General features: G+C 41.5%; 2 protein-coding genes across 7 annotated transcripts in view; both read left to right on the top strand.

The window, feature by feature from the left end:
- The window catches only part of pknox2 (pbx/knotted 1 homeobox 2), an 87,343-nt gene extending 79,978 nt beyond the window's left edge, over positions 1-7,365 (top strand). For all 5 annotated transcript variants that reach the window (XM_034606544.1, XM_034606548.1, XM_034606547.1 and 2 more), the window contains 4 exons: positions 3,485-3,604; positions 3,752-3,828; positions 4,412-4,590; positions 5,358-7,365. In XM_034606544.1, the coding sequence (XP_034462435.1) occupies positions 3,485-3,604; positions 3,752-3,828; positions 4,412-4,590; positions 5,358-5,629 (648 nt within the window). In that variant the 3' untranslated portion in view covers positions 5,630-7,365. The remainder of the gene's footprint in view (positions 1-3,484; positions 3,605-3,751; positions 3,829-4,411; positions 4,591-5,357) is intronic.
- A 2,266-nt stretch (positions 7,366-9,631) lies between these two features.
- panx3 (pannexin 3) lies at positions 9,632-16,381 on the top strand. Of its 2 annotated transcripts, XM_034606543.1 has the most exons (6): positions 9,635-10,042; positions 10,369-10,561; positions 13,368-13,510; positions 13,816-14,030; positions 14,575-15,323; positions 15,738-16,381. In XM_034606543.1, exons 1-6 carry the CDS (start codon positions 9,749-9,751, stop codon positions 15,794-15,796), a joined length of 1,653 nt encoding a protein of 550 aa, XP_034462434.1. In that variant the 5' UTR covers positions 9,635-9,748; the 3' UTR covers positions 15,797-16,381. The 2 variants fall into 2 exon arrangements, with proteins under 2 accessions (XP_034462431.1, XP_034462434.1); XM_034606540.1 differs by lacking the exon at positions 15,738-16,381 and having other exon boundaries at positions 9,632-10,042; positions 14,575-15,570.
- Positions 16,382-16,964: the final 583 nt, after the last annotated feature.

The raw sequence follows: 16,964 nt of genomic DNA on the forward strand, positions 1-16,964 counted from the left end.
TTTTGGTAGTTTCTTCTTACTCTTGTTGAGGGTTAAGAACAGAGGATGTCACATCTTGTTAAGCCCTATGAGACAAATTGTGATTTGTGAATATGGCCGATACAATATTCTTACATCCCAATATAATTAATTTACTGGGCTTTATCTCTGTGTGATGAGTTAATCTGATGTATGTGTCCCATAGTGAATCCTCCCAGCTAAAGAACTTGTTAAAAACATTCGGTTTAACCATTCTGTAACTTCACTGTACCGTCTGATTCTAAGGTGGTCGGTGGTCAGCTTTTTTTTAATATCAAGGTAGGAGAGGAGTGTTCGTACACAGACCCTCCCCTGTCAGGAGAGAGCGCATCAAGAGCAGAAACCTTCATCTAAAAGTAGAGAACCTCAGGCACTTGAGACCTTGTTTAGTTTGCTCACAGGATCTTTTCGGAGTCAGAATGTCTTTGTTTTGCTGTGTACAACGGAAGCACAGGGATTCTGACCTGGATAATTGGTGCTGGCTCATTAAAAGACAGTCACAACACAGGATGGAGACAACACAACAAAAGCTGAAGACAGAAACTTTTAGAGCAGACAAAATATTTTGTGTGAAAGCTGGTTAAACCTACAAAACACAAGAATTCTGTTTTTAAGTAAAATGTCTTGGATTGGTTATAGTAGCCCTGGCAAATTATCTCTGATGGAAAATTAGAGAAATAAATAGGAACAACTATTTTATTTATATATATATTACTGCAAACATTAAGGACCACTACGTTATTAAGACGTAAAATATGTTCTGATTAACATGAGCGTCTACATACTCCTTAGCAGGGTGTGTGGCATTATTGAATATAAGAGACCAGGTTTTTATTGAGCCACACAACGGACTGGCAATGCACTATTAAAATATGCAACAGAGGATAATGAATTAAATTCAAAGGGAAAACCAATTTACCTTTTAAATTGAATTCTGCTCTTCAGAGTTGGAGCCTGTGCAATACGAGGCAGACAATTAAGTTGTAACTAGTTTTTGAACCACAAAAGAAATAACAAAATTAGAATTCAGAATTACAGATTAAATTTAGTTTGAATTTAAATACATTTTTAGGATGCCATTTTACAACCACTGCCTTTGTTCTTTTTCTAGATATTTCAGACTTTGTGTATCCATCAGGGAAGCACCAGGGTACATAGATTAACCTGTGAGGCCAGTATTTGTCTGCCTTGGTACTTGCTTATAGATATGAATAAAAAAGTGTGCCCGGAGAGAGTCTCAGTTTCAGGCAGGTAATTCTGTGCTTGACAGTTAGAGGGGGCCTTGGTGAATAACTGCGACCCAGTCGAGGCCGAATCTTACATGCAGGCTGGGAATTGAACACCGGCCCGTCACTACTTTGCCGACAAGCCCGGAGTAATCACACTCCCGAGCTTGGGGCCGCCAATTAATTCAACCTTGCTTTTCCCCCGGAACACCCATGATCCCAGGGCTGAGAAGGGGGGGACGAGAGGAGGGTGGTCCACATGACACCCAGCTGCAGAGTAATGAGTCTTGTTCTGTGTAGGGAGGATGACGGTGGATCTGAGTGGGTGTGAATGTGCATTTATAGGCATTGTATCAGTGTCCGTTATTTATTTATTCAGGAATGCTTTTGTCCGGCATGATTATGCATATGAAATTTTCATAGGCGTTTAGCCCCATTCAGAAAAAAGCACTGTTACTGCCTGGTGCAATGACAATGACAGATTAAAATGACTGGCTCATATTATACATCCATATTATATATAAAATATTTATGAATATGCAGGCATTAAAAGATAGAGTGTGTGTGTGTGAGTGTGAGTGTGAGTGTGTGTGTGTGTGTGTGTGTGTGTGTGTGTGTTATATGTGTTTTGATGTATAGTTCTTTGCACATAGTGTCACACAGGGTTTGCTAATGGTTGCTATTGAGGGCTCATTGTGTTTCATATTATCCGCCTCAGAGCCCACATACACTTTATCTCTACAGTGAATTGAACACACACATATCGTAGCATGGTGCACACACACACGCACACACACGTGTCTTTTTCTTTCATTTAGTTCATTAACCTACAGTCTTTCTCTGGGGACTTCACTATCCCTTAACCCTAAGTAATTCATGCTTCACCCTAACTCTTGTCTTAACCTTAATTTCCCTCAAATGAACAAAAACAATTCACATTTCAGTGTTTTATATCACACAGAAGGATTCATTCCTTATCATACCAGGGTAGCTGTATGTCTTAAAACATCTGGGGAATATCTTTCACTTCTGACAACTGCTGAGAGGATGTTGATAATCTATGTTGTATATTCTATATTTTTGTCAAATTGTAACGATTACTAAAAATATAAAGTCCAACATGTCTGTCACTCAGCCAGAGCCCAGACAAATATATACTTTCACTTTAAAAAAGCTAAATACTTTCTTCAAATCACATTACAACCACCACTGTGGTTTTTAACAAATGTTCCTCAAGCACAAGAAACAGTTTATGTGCTGGATTCTACTTTTAGTGCAGGATTAAGCCACATTTGATGCCTAATAGGATGGTGTATGTGGAGCTGAGTCAAAACAGTGTTCATGTAATGAAGGAAGATGTCAAACAGTGAAACAGTGTGGCTCACTGATGTGAGCAGTGGCAGGTCTCTGGCACAGGGGAGCATCAGGACTTTGATCTGTACACCTGTTATTTGGATAAATATATTGTTGGTTTGGGTCTTTGTATGGGATTTGCTGATAAATAGAAAAATGTGCAATATCACAAAATACCATTTACTAATTATTTTCAATGTCGTCTTATCTTTACCCATTTAGTATCCTAGAACATCAAAGTTATTCTCTTACCTTAACTTACCCTCGCCTGTAACCACAGTAATACACACACACACACACACACACACACACACACACACACACACACACACACAAACACACACACACACACACACACACACACACACACACACCTCCAAATGTACACTGCCGTCTGTCAAAGACAGCCAATACTCTAAGATCTGCTCGTCCTTCAGCACCACTCTCCCAACAATAACATCAGAATAATGATTTCCCACTGACCACAAAGATTATCTTACATCAATCAAAAAAATAATAAGCCAAACACAATCACACTTTTTAGCAGCTCCTCGCTAATTCAGCTCCAAGCTCTGAAATCCAAACTTTTGACCTTGGGGCTTCCCTGAACCTCCAGCCTTTTCAACCTGGTGTAGCACCAAAGAGACCACTAACCCTGTTGTGTTTCCATGTAGTCAAGGGTGCTGCTTTTTCATATTTTAAGTATAATTACTCAAACTCAGTTACCATGGTGACACTTGAGGAGGTGTTTCTGCCCTTGCCACAGAAAAGAAGATAGGTAATTGGTAGTCTCCCTTTGTTTCTGTGGCAACAATAACTAAGCCCCAGCATCCGCTCCTTTCTGCTTTTCTTTTCTTCCCGTCTCCCCCCTTCCTTGTGTTGTAAAGTTAAACGTGGACCTATCGTCCCTGTTGGACAGCGAAGACAAGAAGTCCAAGAATAAGAGGGGGGTCCTGCCCAAACACGCCACCAATATCATGCGGTCCTGGCTCTTTCAGCATCTCATGGTGAGGCAGAGTCTGTGTGTGTGTGTGTGTGTGTGTGTGTGTGTGTGTGTGTGTGTGTGTGTGTGTGTGTGTGTGTGTGTGTGTGTGTGTGTGTGTGTGTTTGCATTATTCTGAAAAGACTGAGACGCTGTTTCTCCTTCCTTCCAGCACCCATACCCGACAGAAGATGAGAAAAGGCAGATTGCTGCACAAACAAATCTAACCCTTCTGCAAGTGAACAACTGGTAAGGCTCTGAACGTTAGCGTCATCACAGCCATGACAAAACGACACCAATTTATGCCACTGCAGTGGAAATATGAGTGGTTGCTTTGCTTAAATTGAACCTTTGATATAATGGAGCACCTCAGCACATTGCTGGCTCTGTGGCGCCATCTTCTGGTCATATATCTCTAGTACACCAAATTTGTTTTCGAAATACAAAAATAGTTTGAATTGTACCTTTGGATAACAGTCAAATAAGCAGAGTTTGCTACTTTATACTGAAAACCTTCTGTATTTAGTGGGAGTAAATATTAAATTATACAAAACAAATTGTATTTTATGTATAGGGATTGTATATAAAGAAACCAGGCCCAACCTCAGATGCCAGCCTGATGAAGACAAGATATCCACAGATTTAATGAATGATTTTGGATGGACTTGTATTAAAGCTCCCACTGGTCTGAAAACTGCTGTGTGTGCATTCTTTAAGATAGAACAATATTTGCATTCGGTCTTTCCTCAAGTGTTCTATGCTGTTCCAACATGCTTTTACCTTTTACTCAACTAATAATCTATATTAATCCATGTCTTTATCTATGATCTAGGTTTATCAACGCTCGCCGTCGCATCCTCCAGCCCATGCTGGACGCCAGTAACCCAGACCCTTCTCCTAAAGCGAAGAAGATGAAGTCCCAGCACCGTCCCACTCAGCGCTTCTGGCCTGACTCCATTGTGGCTGGAGTTCTGCAGACGCACAGATCTCAATCAGGAAACAACTCAGACAGTATGCCAACATTTTTTTTACTTGTCATTTATACACATGGATAAATGATTGAGGATTTTATCTTGTATGTCTACATCTGAACCACTAGGTGCCACTGTTGTCACTTCCCTGTTATGTGAGAAGGCAAAAGTCAAGAACAAAGAGAATCACACTATTAAAAAAAACAAGCATTTGTCCTACATGAATCCTGAGCCATGTCTGAGCCTGTGTTGAAAACTGTGTGGATTCCAACTCTGTTGAGTTAGAAAAAAGCAATAGCGGTAAATAGCATCACCCATGGCAACAGACTCTCGTTTTTCATGTCAAGGCCCAGAGAAGAATATAGATTTTAGTTGCTGGGTGTAATTTATTATCTGCTGTCTGTGCTGTAGCTGTTTCAGTAATGTGGAGAAGCAAAGCTTTCTCCAAACCAAATTACTTCACTGTCATAAATTTAACTGAACCAATTTATGAGCATATTTGTGGTAAACTTTAAATGAAAGCTCTGCTTCTAGGTAATAATAAACCGCATATCATTTATAGTCAAGTTGTTTATTCAGTGTAAGAAATTTAAAATACAAATTTTCCAGTCACGTACGCTCATATGATAAAATACCTCCGGTGAAACTTATAGTAAAATTAAATATGTCTCCATTTTACTGTCACAAGTCTTTATTTAGTAATCAGAATGGGGCCATATTAAGTCATATGGCAACACATAGAATGGATTTATGTTTATCACCCCGTCCTAACCCCCCCACCTCCTCTCTTCTCCTGCCTCCCCTCAGACCCGCTGAGTCTGGACAGCCTCCAGTCCCTGTCCTCAGACTCAGCCACCCTGGCCATGCAGCAAGCCATGCTTGGAGCTGACGACTCCATGGACGGCACCGAAGAGGATGAAGAGGAGGAGGAGGAAGAGGAGGAGGAGGAGGAGGAAGGAATGGAGGAGGAAGAAGAGGAGGAGGATGGGGAGGAAGAAAACGATAGGGGGAGGCCAATGTCCGGCGGAGGACGGGCGAGGAGAGATCTGAGCATGGAGCACAGAGAGGAACTGGAGTAGAGGATCAGGGACAGAGACAACGTGAATTTTGGCCACAGTTGTCTACTTAACACAGTCTCATTCAAACTCAGACTAGGAAGACTCTAATGCTTATTGACACACGAGAGGATTTAAGGGCGTAACATGTTTTCTCCTCTTTCGTCAGAGACTCTTGCGCAGAGCCTAATCAGACACAATGACCATGATCACGATTATAGAGAATGAATATTAGTTCAATGATTAATATGTGTTGTTTCATTTTAGGACCATATGTTCTTATGCAGAAGGTTTGGATTGTTGCACATTTTTTACTCGACAGCTTCAGTTATTTATGGAAGGAAATGACAGAGAGACTGTCAGTTTGAAATTGAAGATATTTTTACCCGTTTTACTGTCCCGGTTAAAAAGTTTGATGCGTTGAGTGAAACGTGACATTTAGCAACAAAAATGCATCAACAGAAAAATCTTCATTGACTGTGTGTTTAAACTATTACTTAACTGAATGGGAAAATAGTCCACAACTGAACTTTGCAGTTCATGTGTCATTTCACTTCCTAAAATAAAAGTGAGGCAGAAGAGGAACATTTGAAAAAAAGAAGATGTATTACAGGAGTGCAAATATCCACAGAAACTGTGTATGGGACATCATTAGATCATTCACGCCTTTTAAGTGACTCATAGGTTCTCAGGTTGAACAACACTCATCCGACATATTTCTTCCTCCCTCATGAGGAAACACTTGACTCATCGCCCCAGCAAATCTTTTTCGGGCAGGACTTTTGAAACAATCTTTATTTTTGTCTTCTAACAAGTGCAAAAAAAAAAGAAACCTGTAGTAAACCAGTGTATTCTGACTGCACATGTAGTATGTATATTGGATTTTTCATATGTTTGCATTCTGCTGTTGAAGGTTTGCATATTTATTCTGTTTTTTTCCTGCGTGGCCTCAGACGGAAGCTAAAGGAACAACATGACAACGACAGTTTCTTCAGCGCACACTGTAGGTTTTTGCAAACTTAAAAAAAAAATCTTAGTGGCCGTGCACATACTCGACTTCAACCATTAACTGTCAGAATTGCTTGTGTACGTTCTGTGACCCCGGGCGATTCCGTCACAAAATAAGAGCATGACAAGCCCAGCCAGTCACCACAAGACTGTCTCTGCCGCATCTCATCAGCAAGAGGAATCACGCTAAGATCGCCAATGACTTTTGATCCCTGACAGACAGCGCCAGCGTCGTTTACTGACTTTTTAACAGAAGAAGACGAGAAAGAGAAATTAAAAAGAAAAAAAACAACAACTGAGTTGTAACATCTCTTTCAATTTTATGTGAAGGATTTTGAAGAAACTGTGAAACAATTTCAGCTCTTTGTTTTGTACTAAAACACAAAAATGGAGTCACTCGTTTCTAATGTGAAGATGTCTAGAGAAACAAAATCATGTTATATTGAATGTTCTGATTGTTCATTGTGAAGTATGTTGCTCATTGATGTTCCTTTCTCGGTTGCTTTTTTTAAAATGGATCTTCCAGAACAAGTGACAGACAATAGGAAATATTTCTATTTCATTTGTAAACTTTGTTGTCATAATCTATTGTGTTTCAATAGACCAATTTTAATAATTAAACATGTAAAGGTACTGATTTTGACTTCTGAACATTCTACATATGTTACGTCTCACAAACAGCAAATACGCAGTTTGATTCACGAGAGTAGAGAAGAATGCAGCAAAACAATAAAAGCCCAAACTTTTCTCTGCTACACATACCTTAGTGTGTATGTGTGTGACACTTCTGAACCCTCTCATGTCCTAATTTATTCTAACACATTTCCAGATTACAGAGTTCCCTCTCTAAATATTGGTTTAACATCCCACATTTTCCTGTCACATGGCTCCTCTCCCACCCACTGGTTATCACTCTATCCTGTGATTTAACTCGGTGGAAGACGCCCACCCAAACGCTCTTCCACCTTTTCAGTCGACTGCCACAAAAGAACCCAGCAGAGCTCCTGACCGCGGGGGTTTCCTCTTTTGAAATGTGGATTCTTGCTCCCGCAGAATAAATGTTAATCACTGCTGTGGGTGTTTGCTGCACATGCCACATTGTATTGTTTCTGCGCAGCTTGTACGCTTGTATGTAATTGCAGCCTTGCGTTGCTTTCTGCCCTGCCCTGCCATCCCCACCCCCACCCCTTCGCTGAAAAGGTCAAACTTGAATTTGCGTATAAAATATCTGCTCCTTTGCTCTCCCTCCAGCCACAATTTCTGGTCGGAGGAGGAATTTGAAGCGCAGTGGCCATGCACATCCTCAAATTAGGTATTAGGTGTATGTAGGCAACATGTGATTAGACGGTTGTTAACACCATGAAGAGGCACTGCTCAAAGCTCCTAAGTTTTCCTACATGGGAGGAGATTCAGCCATATTTAGAGAAGTGAGATTATGGGCAAGACAACTTCTTCTGTAATTATTACTGGACTTAATGTGGAACAGGTCAGATGTGCAGAGCAGCCAGTGGCCCCAGCTGACCAGTACAACACCATGTTGGAGAGGCAGTGGTATAAATGTAAATATGATAATCTATTCCATACAGTAGCTAAGGTGGGTGTTAATTTATCATGGGATGGCATTAGCTACAGCAGGAGTGCTGCTCATGAATCATTTACCATTGTATTTTTTTTTATTATTAATACAGAGTCAGGTTGTTGCTGTATACCGTGGTTCGCTTCAGGCCAGCAGGGGTCAAAGTTCATGAATATAACACGTCAGAATGCAGAGATAGACAGCTGCATTAAATCTTTCAAAATATGACATAGTGTAATATAAGCAAAGCATGGAGCGTGGTGTCCATGGTCAGGGCATCACAGAAGAAGCACCTTCACCCTCCACAATGCTGCTGGGACAATGTGAACGGATGAAAACTAAGGATTAACACACAGTACTAAGCTGTAAAAAGGCCACTGTAAACCAGCCTGAAAACAGCTTTGGTTCAACTGAGGCAGATACAAAATTGGTAAAGGTTGGTAGCGACTGCAGTCATGGTAAAAGAGGTTTTGTGGCGTCTACCTACTGAGTCGACAAATGTCTGTCCATATGTCTTTCTGTCTGTCTCTCTGTATGTGGAACACACATCTTGCAAATCGAATTTGGTACAATTAGTACACATGGCACATTCAATATTAATAAGAATTTAATTAACAGGCGACCAGCGCTCTGTTAGCAGTCAGTGGGTACAGTCAGTCTTTGGACTGAGTTAAACATGTCTTCTTCTACGTCTTTGAATAAACATCAGGAGTCTGCAACTGGGTCAAACCGTGGGTCAGAAGCACCACCAGATCATTTTATTTTTTGATTATTTTAATGTCATCATATCATCGGCTGACACAGACATTCACAGCTGTCACGGGTGCTGATCTCTGCCATGGCTAAAAGCAATTTGTCTGCAAAGCAAAAGAACAGTGTTTGAAAATTTAAGATTATGTCAGTAAGTAAATGATTCAAAGTTATATATGAGCCACACATGTAATAAAACAAATTCATTTTCATTTCTATCAAAAACATTGACTATAACATCGGAGCAAGAAACTAAATTAGGTTGATCATGGACACACAACGGCTTTAATGCAGATAAACCAGGTTGGATCAACACAAACTGACTCTGCACAATAGACTGTTTATAAATAGCTCTGCACACAACGTTCAGCACACAAACAATAAGAAAGTGACAGTATATTGTTGAACTGTTTGAGGAGGACTCACTAATGACAAGGAATAATTCTATAGCTCCAGCGCTTTACCACAGGCCAAGCAGACCGCCCATTCCAAACAAGCAGGTTTAAAACGGACACTGCACTAGTCTCCTTAATTTATAACATTAAATATAATTTCATGGGATGCCTTGCATTTGTCTGATAGTATAGAATAGAATCTGAGAGAGTTCTTCCTATTCCGTCCTGTTTGTCAGGTTTTTCTCTCGAACACATTCAACTGCAGGGGTCAGACACATGTTGTACAGCACAGTGTTTAGCAGCAGCTCTGGGGCTGAAGTGAAGTATAAATAGCTGCAGAATGACAGAGGCTGAAAAAGCCACTGGCGATGGTTTTCTTGTTTGAAGTGGGCCACTGCCATCGTGCTTCACAACATGGATACACCAAAGAAACACACACATGCATACACACACCCACAACTGCACGGCCTAGTGTTGAGTACTGGAGGTCTGCTGCAGTCAGTGCCATCTGGGCGCCTACATGGTCCCAGATGTCTTCTCTGTAATTATAGCCAGGCTCGGCTCGGCCTGGTCCAGCCCAGATCCAACCTCTCATTTACTGCAGCCCTCCCTGAATACTTAAGAAGCTTTCCAACACTGTGCAGGCCTTTACCGGAATTCTGTGGCTCTGAAACTCATTTTCTATTAGAGAAAGCTGGAATACTTCAGGTAAGGTGCTTATCATAAGCTGCAAATATTTATTCAATAATGTTATTTATATTACTGATCAAACTTCTTCTTAATTGGAACAGCAGGTCACTGCATTAAAGAGTTGTTTTTTGTTTTTTTTACTGTGTATTTATAGGCATTTATGCTTTATTTTATATCACATAGAGTGAGGTCTGACAGGGGAGATTAGAAAGAGAAAGGTAAAGCATCGACATGTGACAAAAGTCATGAGTCTGATTGTATTTACAGCGCTGAGAGCACACGATTTCTTCTGTTTCTACTGGACTGTGTCAGAAAAATAAACCTTTTTTCTTTTCACGGGCCAGGTTTTCAAAATGTCCATCGCCCAGGCGGCGGCCAAGGCCATGCTATCTGATGCCCTGCTCCAGCACGGCTCTGAGATAAACCGGATCAGCCACCTGGAGCTGGAGCTTCCTCTGGACAAGGTCATTAAATTTGTGTCTGTCGGCCTTCCACTGATGCTGGTGTGCATGGCGTTCGCCCGCGAGATCTCCCTGGGTGAGCAACTCCCTGTCTCCATCCTGTTTTTTAGACTGTGTTCGGACCTTTGTTTTGTTTTTTGCCCCTAATTATCCCCTATATTCATGAGAGCTTATTTTTTATTCCGCACTTGTGCTTTGTGGTCGTTCTGCATTGTCCTCTGTATAGTAATCGTGTCCTGCTTGTCCTTGAATCACTTAGTATTTATTTTTCTAAACTGTACTGAGTTCAGCTTGTGATGAGGAGGGATATCACACATGCTAATATACCCATACCACCACCGTGCTGCGGGGTATCTTATTCAAAGTGAACTGAAAGGTCCAGAAAAACATCAGGAACCAAAGAAGGAAAACTCAGATTTAATGTGTTTGATTTCAGATCAGAGTCAAAAGTCCTGGCTCGTGTTCATGTCTGTGCTCTAAAACAGCAGGTTTGCTATTTTTATCTTTGCACGCAGACACATCTCATCCTTTAAAAGTCCAACCTTAAGACAATTAAATATTAAGAGCAACAACAATGAGAAGCAAAGACCTTCACAACACAACAGAGTGGCAATTATGATGCAGTATGGCAACATGGAAAATACTGAAAACACAAAATCTCAATTGGCTTGAGACTCCATTCAGCCGTTTATTTATTGTTTTGCTGCCTGAACAGATTTAAAGCCTAGAGGAAAAAAACTTTTTTGAATGGGATTCTGTGTTTCTACATGAAACAACCCTTGCAGGCCGTCTGCCCATGGTCATTCAAATAACACAAAAAGCTCAACTGAAAGCCAAAAGGAGTCTGTTACAAAGGAGGAGGCTGACTCCTTTGACTTTACAACAAATGTCATTTCTCCAAGGCTGGTCTGCAATCAGCCCTGATGCTCCTGATGCTAATTGCCATGCGGGATGATTGAGAGCAGCGTTCACTAACGCTGGCACGCTGTAATTACAAGGAGAAGTTCTTCCGTGGCGGCTCCCCTCTATTTCAGTCAAATAAGAGGATATGTTGATTAACCGTGGTGGGTGGGGGTAGAACATGTCATGGTGCTGAGGTACGCGGCTCCACTGATGGAACTTGGCTGCCTATCTGTCGGCTTGTCAGTTGCACAACGGTGCTTGATTGCGCTGCTGTCTGGAGTCGGGTTTACTTGCACCTGGACTCTCAGCCAAGAATTCTTGTACGAAGCACAAATGAGGGGATGATCTTCCAGTGTTGACTGGGGAGTGTGAGCAGGAGATAGGAGCAGTGGCAGAAATATTACGCCCCGCTCGCTTTGCCAAATGGCTCACTGGGGCTGGGAGCGGAGGGGGAGAATATTTCACACGATTTAATGAAAAGGTGTGTGCTGTCGTTTCTTTCTTTTTTATATATATAATTTGGGATGACTTGTAAACACGTGCGCCCACATGTGCTCTCACAAGCAATTTGGAAAAATACATTTCCATAGTTAGCTGCATGAGAACATACAGTGGCGTCAGTTTTTATTACAGCTCTCACCATCAGTTATTTCTCAGCAAGTGTAGCTCCTGTTATTGTGGTGTACAACAAAATGAAAGACTAAACTCTTGGGAGGAACTAAAAACACAAGACAATTCAGTAACGTGATTTTATCTTGGCTCATTCTCTAGGCACACACAAATAGTTTATAGCTTCTGTAAATTTGTTTTGAAATGTTTTCAGTATTCTGTTAAGTATTAACATTTCATTTTGACAATTGAAAGCAAACGATATGAATCGCTCCACCGTGGTGCCTTATGGTTTGTAAGGCCTCGTAGCTTTCAGGACATTTGTAATACTGCGACATTATTTCATTAAGTGGCTGCGAGTAATCGATGATGATAAACCACCTCTGTTTTGACCATTTGTTTAGCATCTGTCCTCTGCCTTGTCCTCACCATGTTAGCCTATAATACAATCTGGTTCTATCAGAGGGTCAGTACATGTGATTGATGACCTCAAATGTGTTTGTAGAGTCCATTTTGAATGTCTGGCACACAGAATAATGTTCAATAATCAAATCAAATGCATCCAACACACACGAAGGCCAATTTCCATGTATTGATTCTTACAGCTCTTTTTTTCATAACATGTTTCTTACCATGTTCATAATGATGACACTAAATGAAGTATTAAATGTAACTTCAGCTTACATAACTAGATGTTAGGTGATACTATCAATATATAAAAATGTGGCTGAATAATTAAACTCACATACATGGACATGGACATGGACCATGTAACGGCTGCCTATATTGAGGTAGACTGGCACAAGTAATTCCTCACTAACCGTAAATTAGTGGCAGTATGTTTGTACTTCGAGGGAGCAGGGCAGATGTGGAAGGCGCTCGTAAAAAATAGAAACTCCATGTTTCTCTGGTGAGGCTGTGCAGAAGGAGGGGCACACCCTTCCGAGCTCTATGTTTAAGGGTGGAGAACCATTGGGAAATGACAGATGGGTGCGGCACACAGATTCAAGTGGTCGGACTATATGTGGTAATGTCAAGGTGAACTAAATATAAGGTGGAGGAGCCCACTTTTGGAGTCACCCCGGGTATTTGAAATGCCAGGCTGCCATTTGCAAACATAGGATTTCTCCAGCGCAAGTCTGATGCAACAAAAGGAAAAGGGCACATGTACATGCCTGACCGTGGACCTCCAAGTGCTGAGCACTTTGTGTGCATGTGTGAATGAGTGCATGCGCGAGTGTGTGTGAGCTATCAAGAGCTTAGACATTGTTTATAGGCACATTGATAAAGCAGGATCAAAGCAGGCTGCAGAAACTGATTCACCCGTATGAGCAGATTATGTTACAGATCAACATATGTTTATTCTGCAGGGCCCCAGATCAGCTGTTTCCCTCCCAGCAATTTCACCATCAAGCAGGCCAGCTACGTCGACACTTACTGCTGGGACTCTCTCATGCATCATGAGTTTGACAGTGAAGGGAACTTCGAGGAGCGCTCTCTCTGGGTTCACAAAGTAAGTTAGGAGATTTCGATCCTCCTTCTCTTGATATTCTCAACTACAACTACTTTGTCAGATTGACAAATACAGAAATATTATTATGCTGTTGAAAATGTGAGGGGCCTTTAATTAGAAGCTGAGGATCACACACACACACACACACATTATAACTCTGAATCAGGACTTGTGTTAATTCATTTGTAATGGTGGCTTGTGGAGCCACTGTTTGTGTGACTCAGCTTATTCTCCTCCACTTTGTCTTTTCTTTCTCTCCATCTGCATCTACTCTCCATCACCCTTTTCTCTCTTTGTCCGACCAGATGTTCCCTTACTCCCTTATGGCCATGGCGGTGCTGATGTACCTGCCAGCCCTGATCTGGCGCCAGCTCGTCATGCCCACACTGAGCTCAGACCTGCTCTTCATAATTGACGAACTAGACAAGTCATACAACCGTTCGATCCGACTGGCCCAGAGCATTCTAGATATGCGGCAGAACACCAAGAACCCCCTCACATTTCAGGCTGAGCTGAAGAGGTAAGAGGCTGCTGACTCTTGGCTTCTAGCATGAATATTCATTGCGCTAGACTTTATATCTGTTCCAAATGAAATGCTACACATTTAACCGTTTTTATGTTTATGTTTTCAAAAGCCTAATCCTAAGAGTGCTGATTCGCCCCCAAACAAGAATATGCCTCGTTTAATGATTCCCATAGTGAAACTGGGTCATTGCAGTAGTAAATAACTATGATCTGTTAGTAAGAAATGTTGCCCAAAGATCACAGATGAGAATTTATGCTGTCGGTTTAAATCTGCTGATAAACTGGGATATGTGGTCTGGGAAAGTGACGGGTATTGTTTTCCTCTCCCTTTGCAACTCCCTTTGATATATTCTTCTCAGGGTTTTTAAAATCAAAGTGTGTCAGTGAAGGATTGTTGTGGGTGCTGTGGTGTGCAGCTCGTAGCAGCCAAAAGTAGAACGCTGCTGTGGGGTTGGGAGGCCCCCAGTTGGAAATGTGTGAAGTTGTATGAACATGAAAGAGAACATGGTGCTGAGTTTCCTCTCCTTGTCCGATTGCAGGGCCAAGAAGAAGCGATACTTTGAGTACCCTCTACTGGAGAGATACATGCAGTGCAAGCAAAACTCCTACTTCCTCGTTAGCATGCTCTTCTTGCGGGGCTTCCTCCTCCTGACCTTCATGACTGCTGCCTGTCTCTACTTGGCCTACTTCCACCTCTCCGCCTTCCTGCAGGACGAGTTCAGCTGCTTTGTCCGCACGGGCATGCTGCGTGACCAGAACTGGGTTCCGGAGCTGGTTCAGTGTAAAATGATTGGCCAGCTGGTCTTTCAGGTGATAAGTGTGGCCAATGGCGCAATTTACGTCCTGTTGGCTCCCATTGTTCTTTTCAGCTTGATCCGGCTCTTTGTTTGGGACACCACCTTCATCTCCGTCTATGAGGTGCTCCCAGCTCTGGACCTCAACCGCCGCCGGCTTGGCTGCCCACTGAATGACCTCAATGTCCTTATGCTGTTCCTGCGTGCCAACGTAACACACTTGAAGTCATACGGAAAAGTGAGGGCATTGTGTTCACTGGCGCCGCCACAGGTGGGCAACACCACCGCAGGGCAAGGCTTAAACGCGATGTTAACCCAAGAAGAGATAGAGGAGCGTGAAGAGGCTGCGATGGAGCTGGCAGAGGAGGTAGAGGAGGCCAAGGAGGAGGGGAAACTCAACTTAGTGGATATCATGACTATTCTGGGAGCAGCACAAGGACGAGTGGTAAACTGCAGCGAGAAGAGGCCTCTCGTGGAGGAGAATATGAGTCTGGGTACCGTAACATTCATCTACACACTCAAACGCATTCTGCTAGTGGCTATTTTTGTCTACATCATCTGGGATGTACAGAAAATTATTAAGTGACCTCCAGAATACAGATACAGGCTTAGAAAATGAATAAAAAGTGCTTTGAATATAACTGAATGCAGAATAATTTCATATCCATGTGGATCTGTGGAAACAGTTTGAAAAACATTTGGAAATGTAGGCAGTGAATCAAAATACAACTGCTTGGTTGAATTGTTTATCCATATTGTTTATAACTGTTTTGCTTTTGTTCTTTCTTTTTCAAATTAAACTGAATCACCTATATTTCTAAAAGAGTCTTTTAAAACCACTGGCTGACATAGAAGAGATAGATCTGTGGTACTTCCGAGCCCTAACTGCCCTCTCTGTCTCTTCACAGAGCCAAACCACCAGGGGTACCATGAGTTGAAGGAGACAGCACCATTTAGTCATTACTAGGCCTCCTTTGGACTGAATCAATGTGATAACAGTGAGGGGGGGTTGGCAGACAGTAGATTTTCCAGAGTACTGTACACAAAGACTGCTGACACCATTCATGGGTTTTTGCCGTCTGGAGACAAAAAAAAGCCTCTTTTAGAATTACAGGGCAAATAGTTCTGGCTGGAAATGTCAGTGGATTTGTCATTTTTAAGCAGCTGCAGATCTGTAGCTGCCACAGACATTTCCTTCTGTCTGGATTTTAAGAAGCCAAGGAAGCATGCAAGTGAAAGTGACTATTATCATCATAGTGCAAGAAGACAGGGTGGGCAACCTCAACTAAGACTGACCACACAGTAACTAACTATATTTCACCATGACTTGCGTATCATGTGCATCTGTAAGTAATGGTGTGCTCTGAAAATATACATATACAGAATTTTTTTCTATCAGCTGTAACATCCTGCAACTTTTATTTAATGAACTCAAGGTAAAATTAATGAATATTGTAATTAACATACTCACTTTTTGCTTCCTTGTATTTTTATTTACTTTTATATAAGATGAAAAGAATCTTTATATATTATTTGTACTTCTGAATAAATAAAGGTGTAATTACTGTTGTGTCCTTGGTCGTTACGTCGAAGTTTTCTCCAAAATGTGTGAATTACATTTTCAAAGTAAAATTGTTGTCAAACAAGTTTCCAGTGCAGTACATCAGAAAGTCAAACTGAACGATCCATTTAAATACAGCCGAGAGCCACTTGTCTTTTTAGTGCCTTTATTTTTAGTACTTGGTACATAATTTCAGAGTTGGGTGGACGGAGCAGTGTCTGAGTGTAGACGTGTCACATACAAAAGGTAAAACCACGTAGACATTCTCTCATCAAGGCCATAATCAATGACTCTGAGTTTTGAGTTGTTGGTAAAACTGTTTTCAGAAGTAATTGTTGGCATCACAGTCATAAATGCACAAATGAAATGCACAGTGTGTGAACATATGTTAGTATTTTGACACAGTTATTACATGACTGTCAGTTGTTTTCATTGAAAGTGTTTGCAATTCAGATCTAACATTAATTATCCGTTCTAAACCTGCCTGTTTTCTTGGCCAAGTGTGAAGCTAATAAAATTGGAAATGGCCGCACACACACAGAGAGACAGAGATTTCTGGAATTAGTATCAAATC

Source organism: Hippoglossus hippoglossus, chromosome 14 (assembly GCF_009819705.1).
Source record: "Hippoglossus hippoglossus isolate fHipHip1 chromosome 14, fHipHip1.pri, whole genome shotgun sequence".
NCBI lineage: Eukaryota > Metazoa > Chordata > Actinopteri > Pleuronectiformes > Pleuronectidae > Hippoglossus > Hippoglossus hippoglossus.

Excerpts from the sequence above, each read along its gene's own strand:
- panx3 (XM_034606540.1), top strand. The coding sequence starts at position 9,749 with ATGGATACACCAAAGAAACACACACATGCATACACACACCCACAACTG. Across the intron at positions 10,562-13,367 it reads CGCCCGCGAGATCTCCCTGG|GGCCCCAGATCAGCTGTTTC; the intron begins GTGAGCAACTCC and ends TTTATTCTGCAG. Across the intron at positions 14,031-14,574 it reads TTTCAGGCTGAGCTGAAGAG|GGCCAAGAAGAAGCGATACT; the intron begins GTAAGAGGCTGC and ends GTCCGATTGCAG.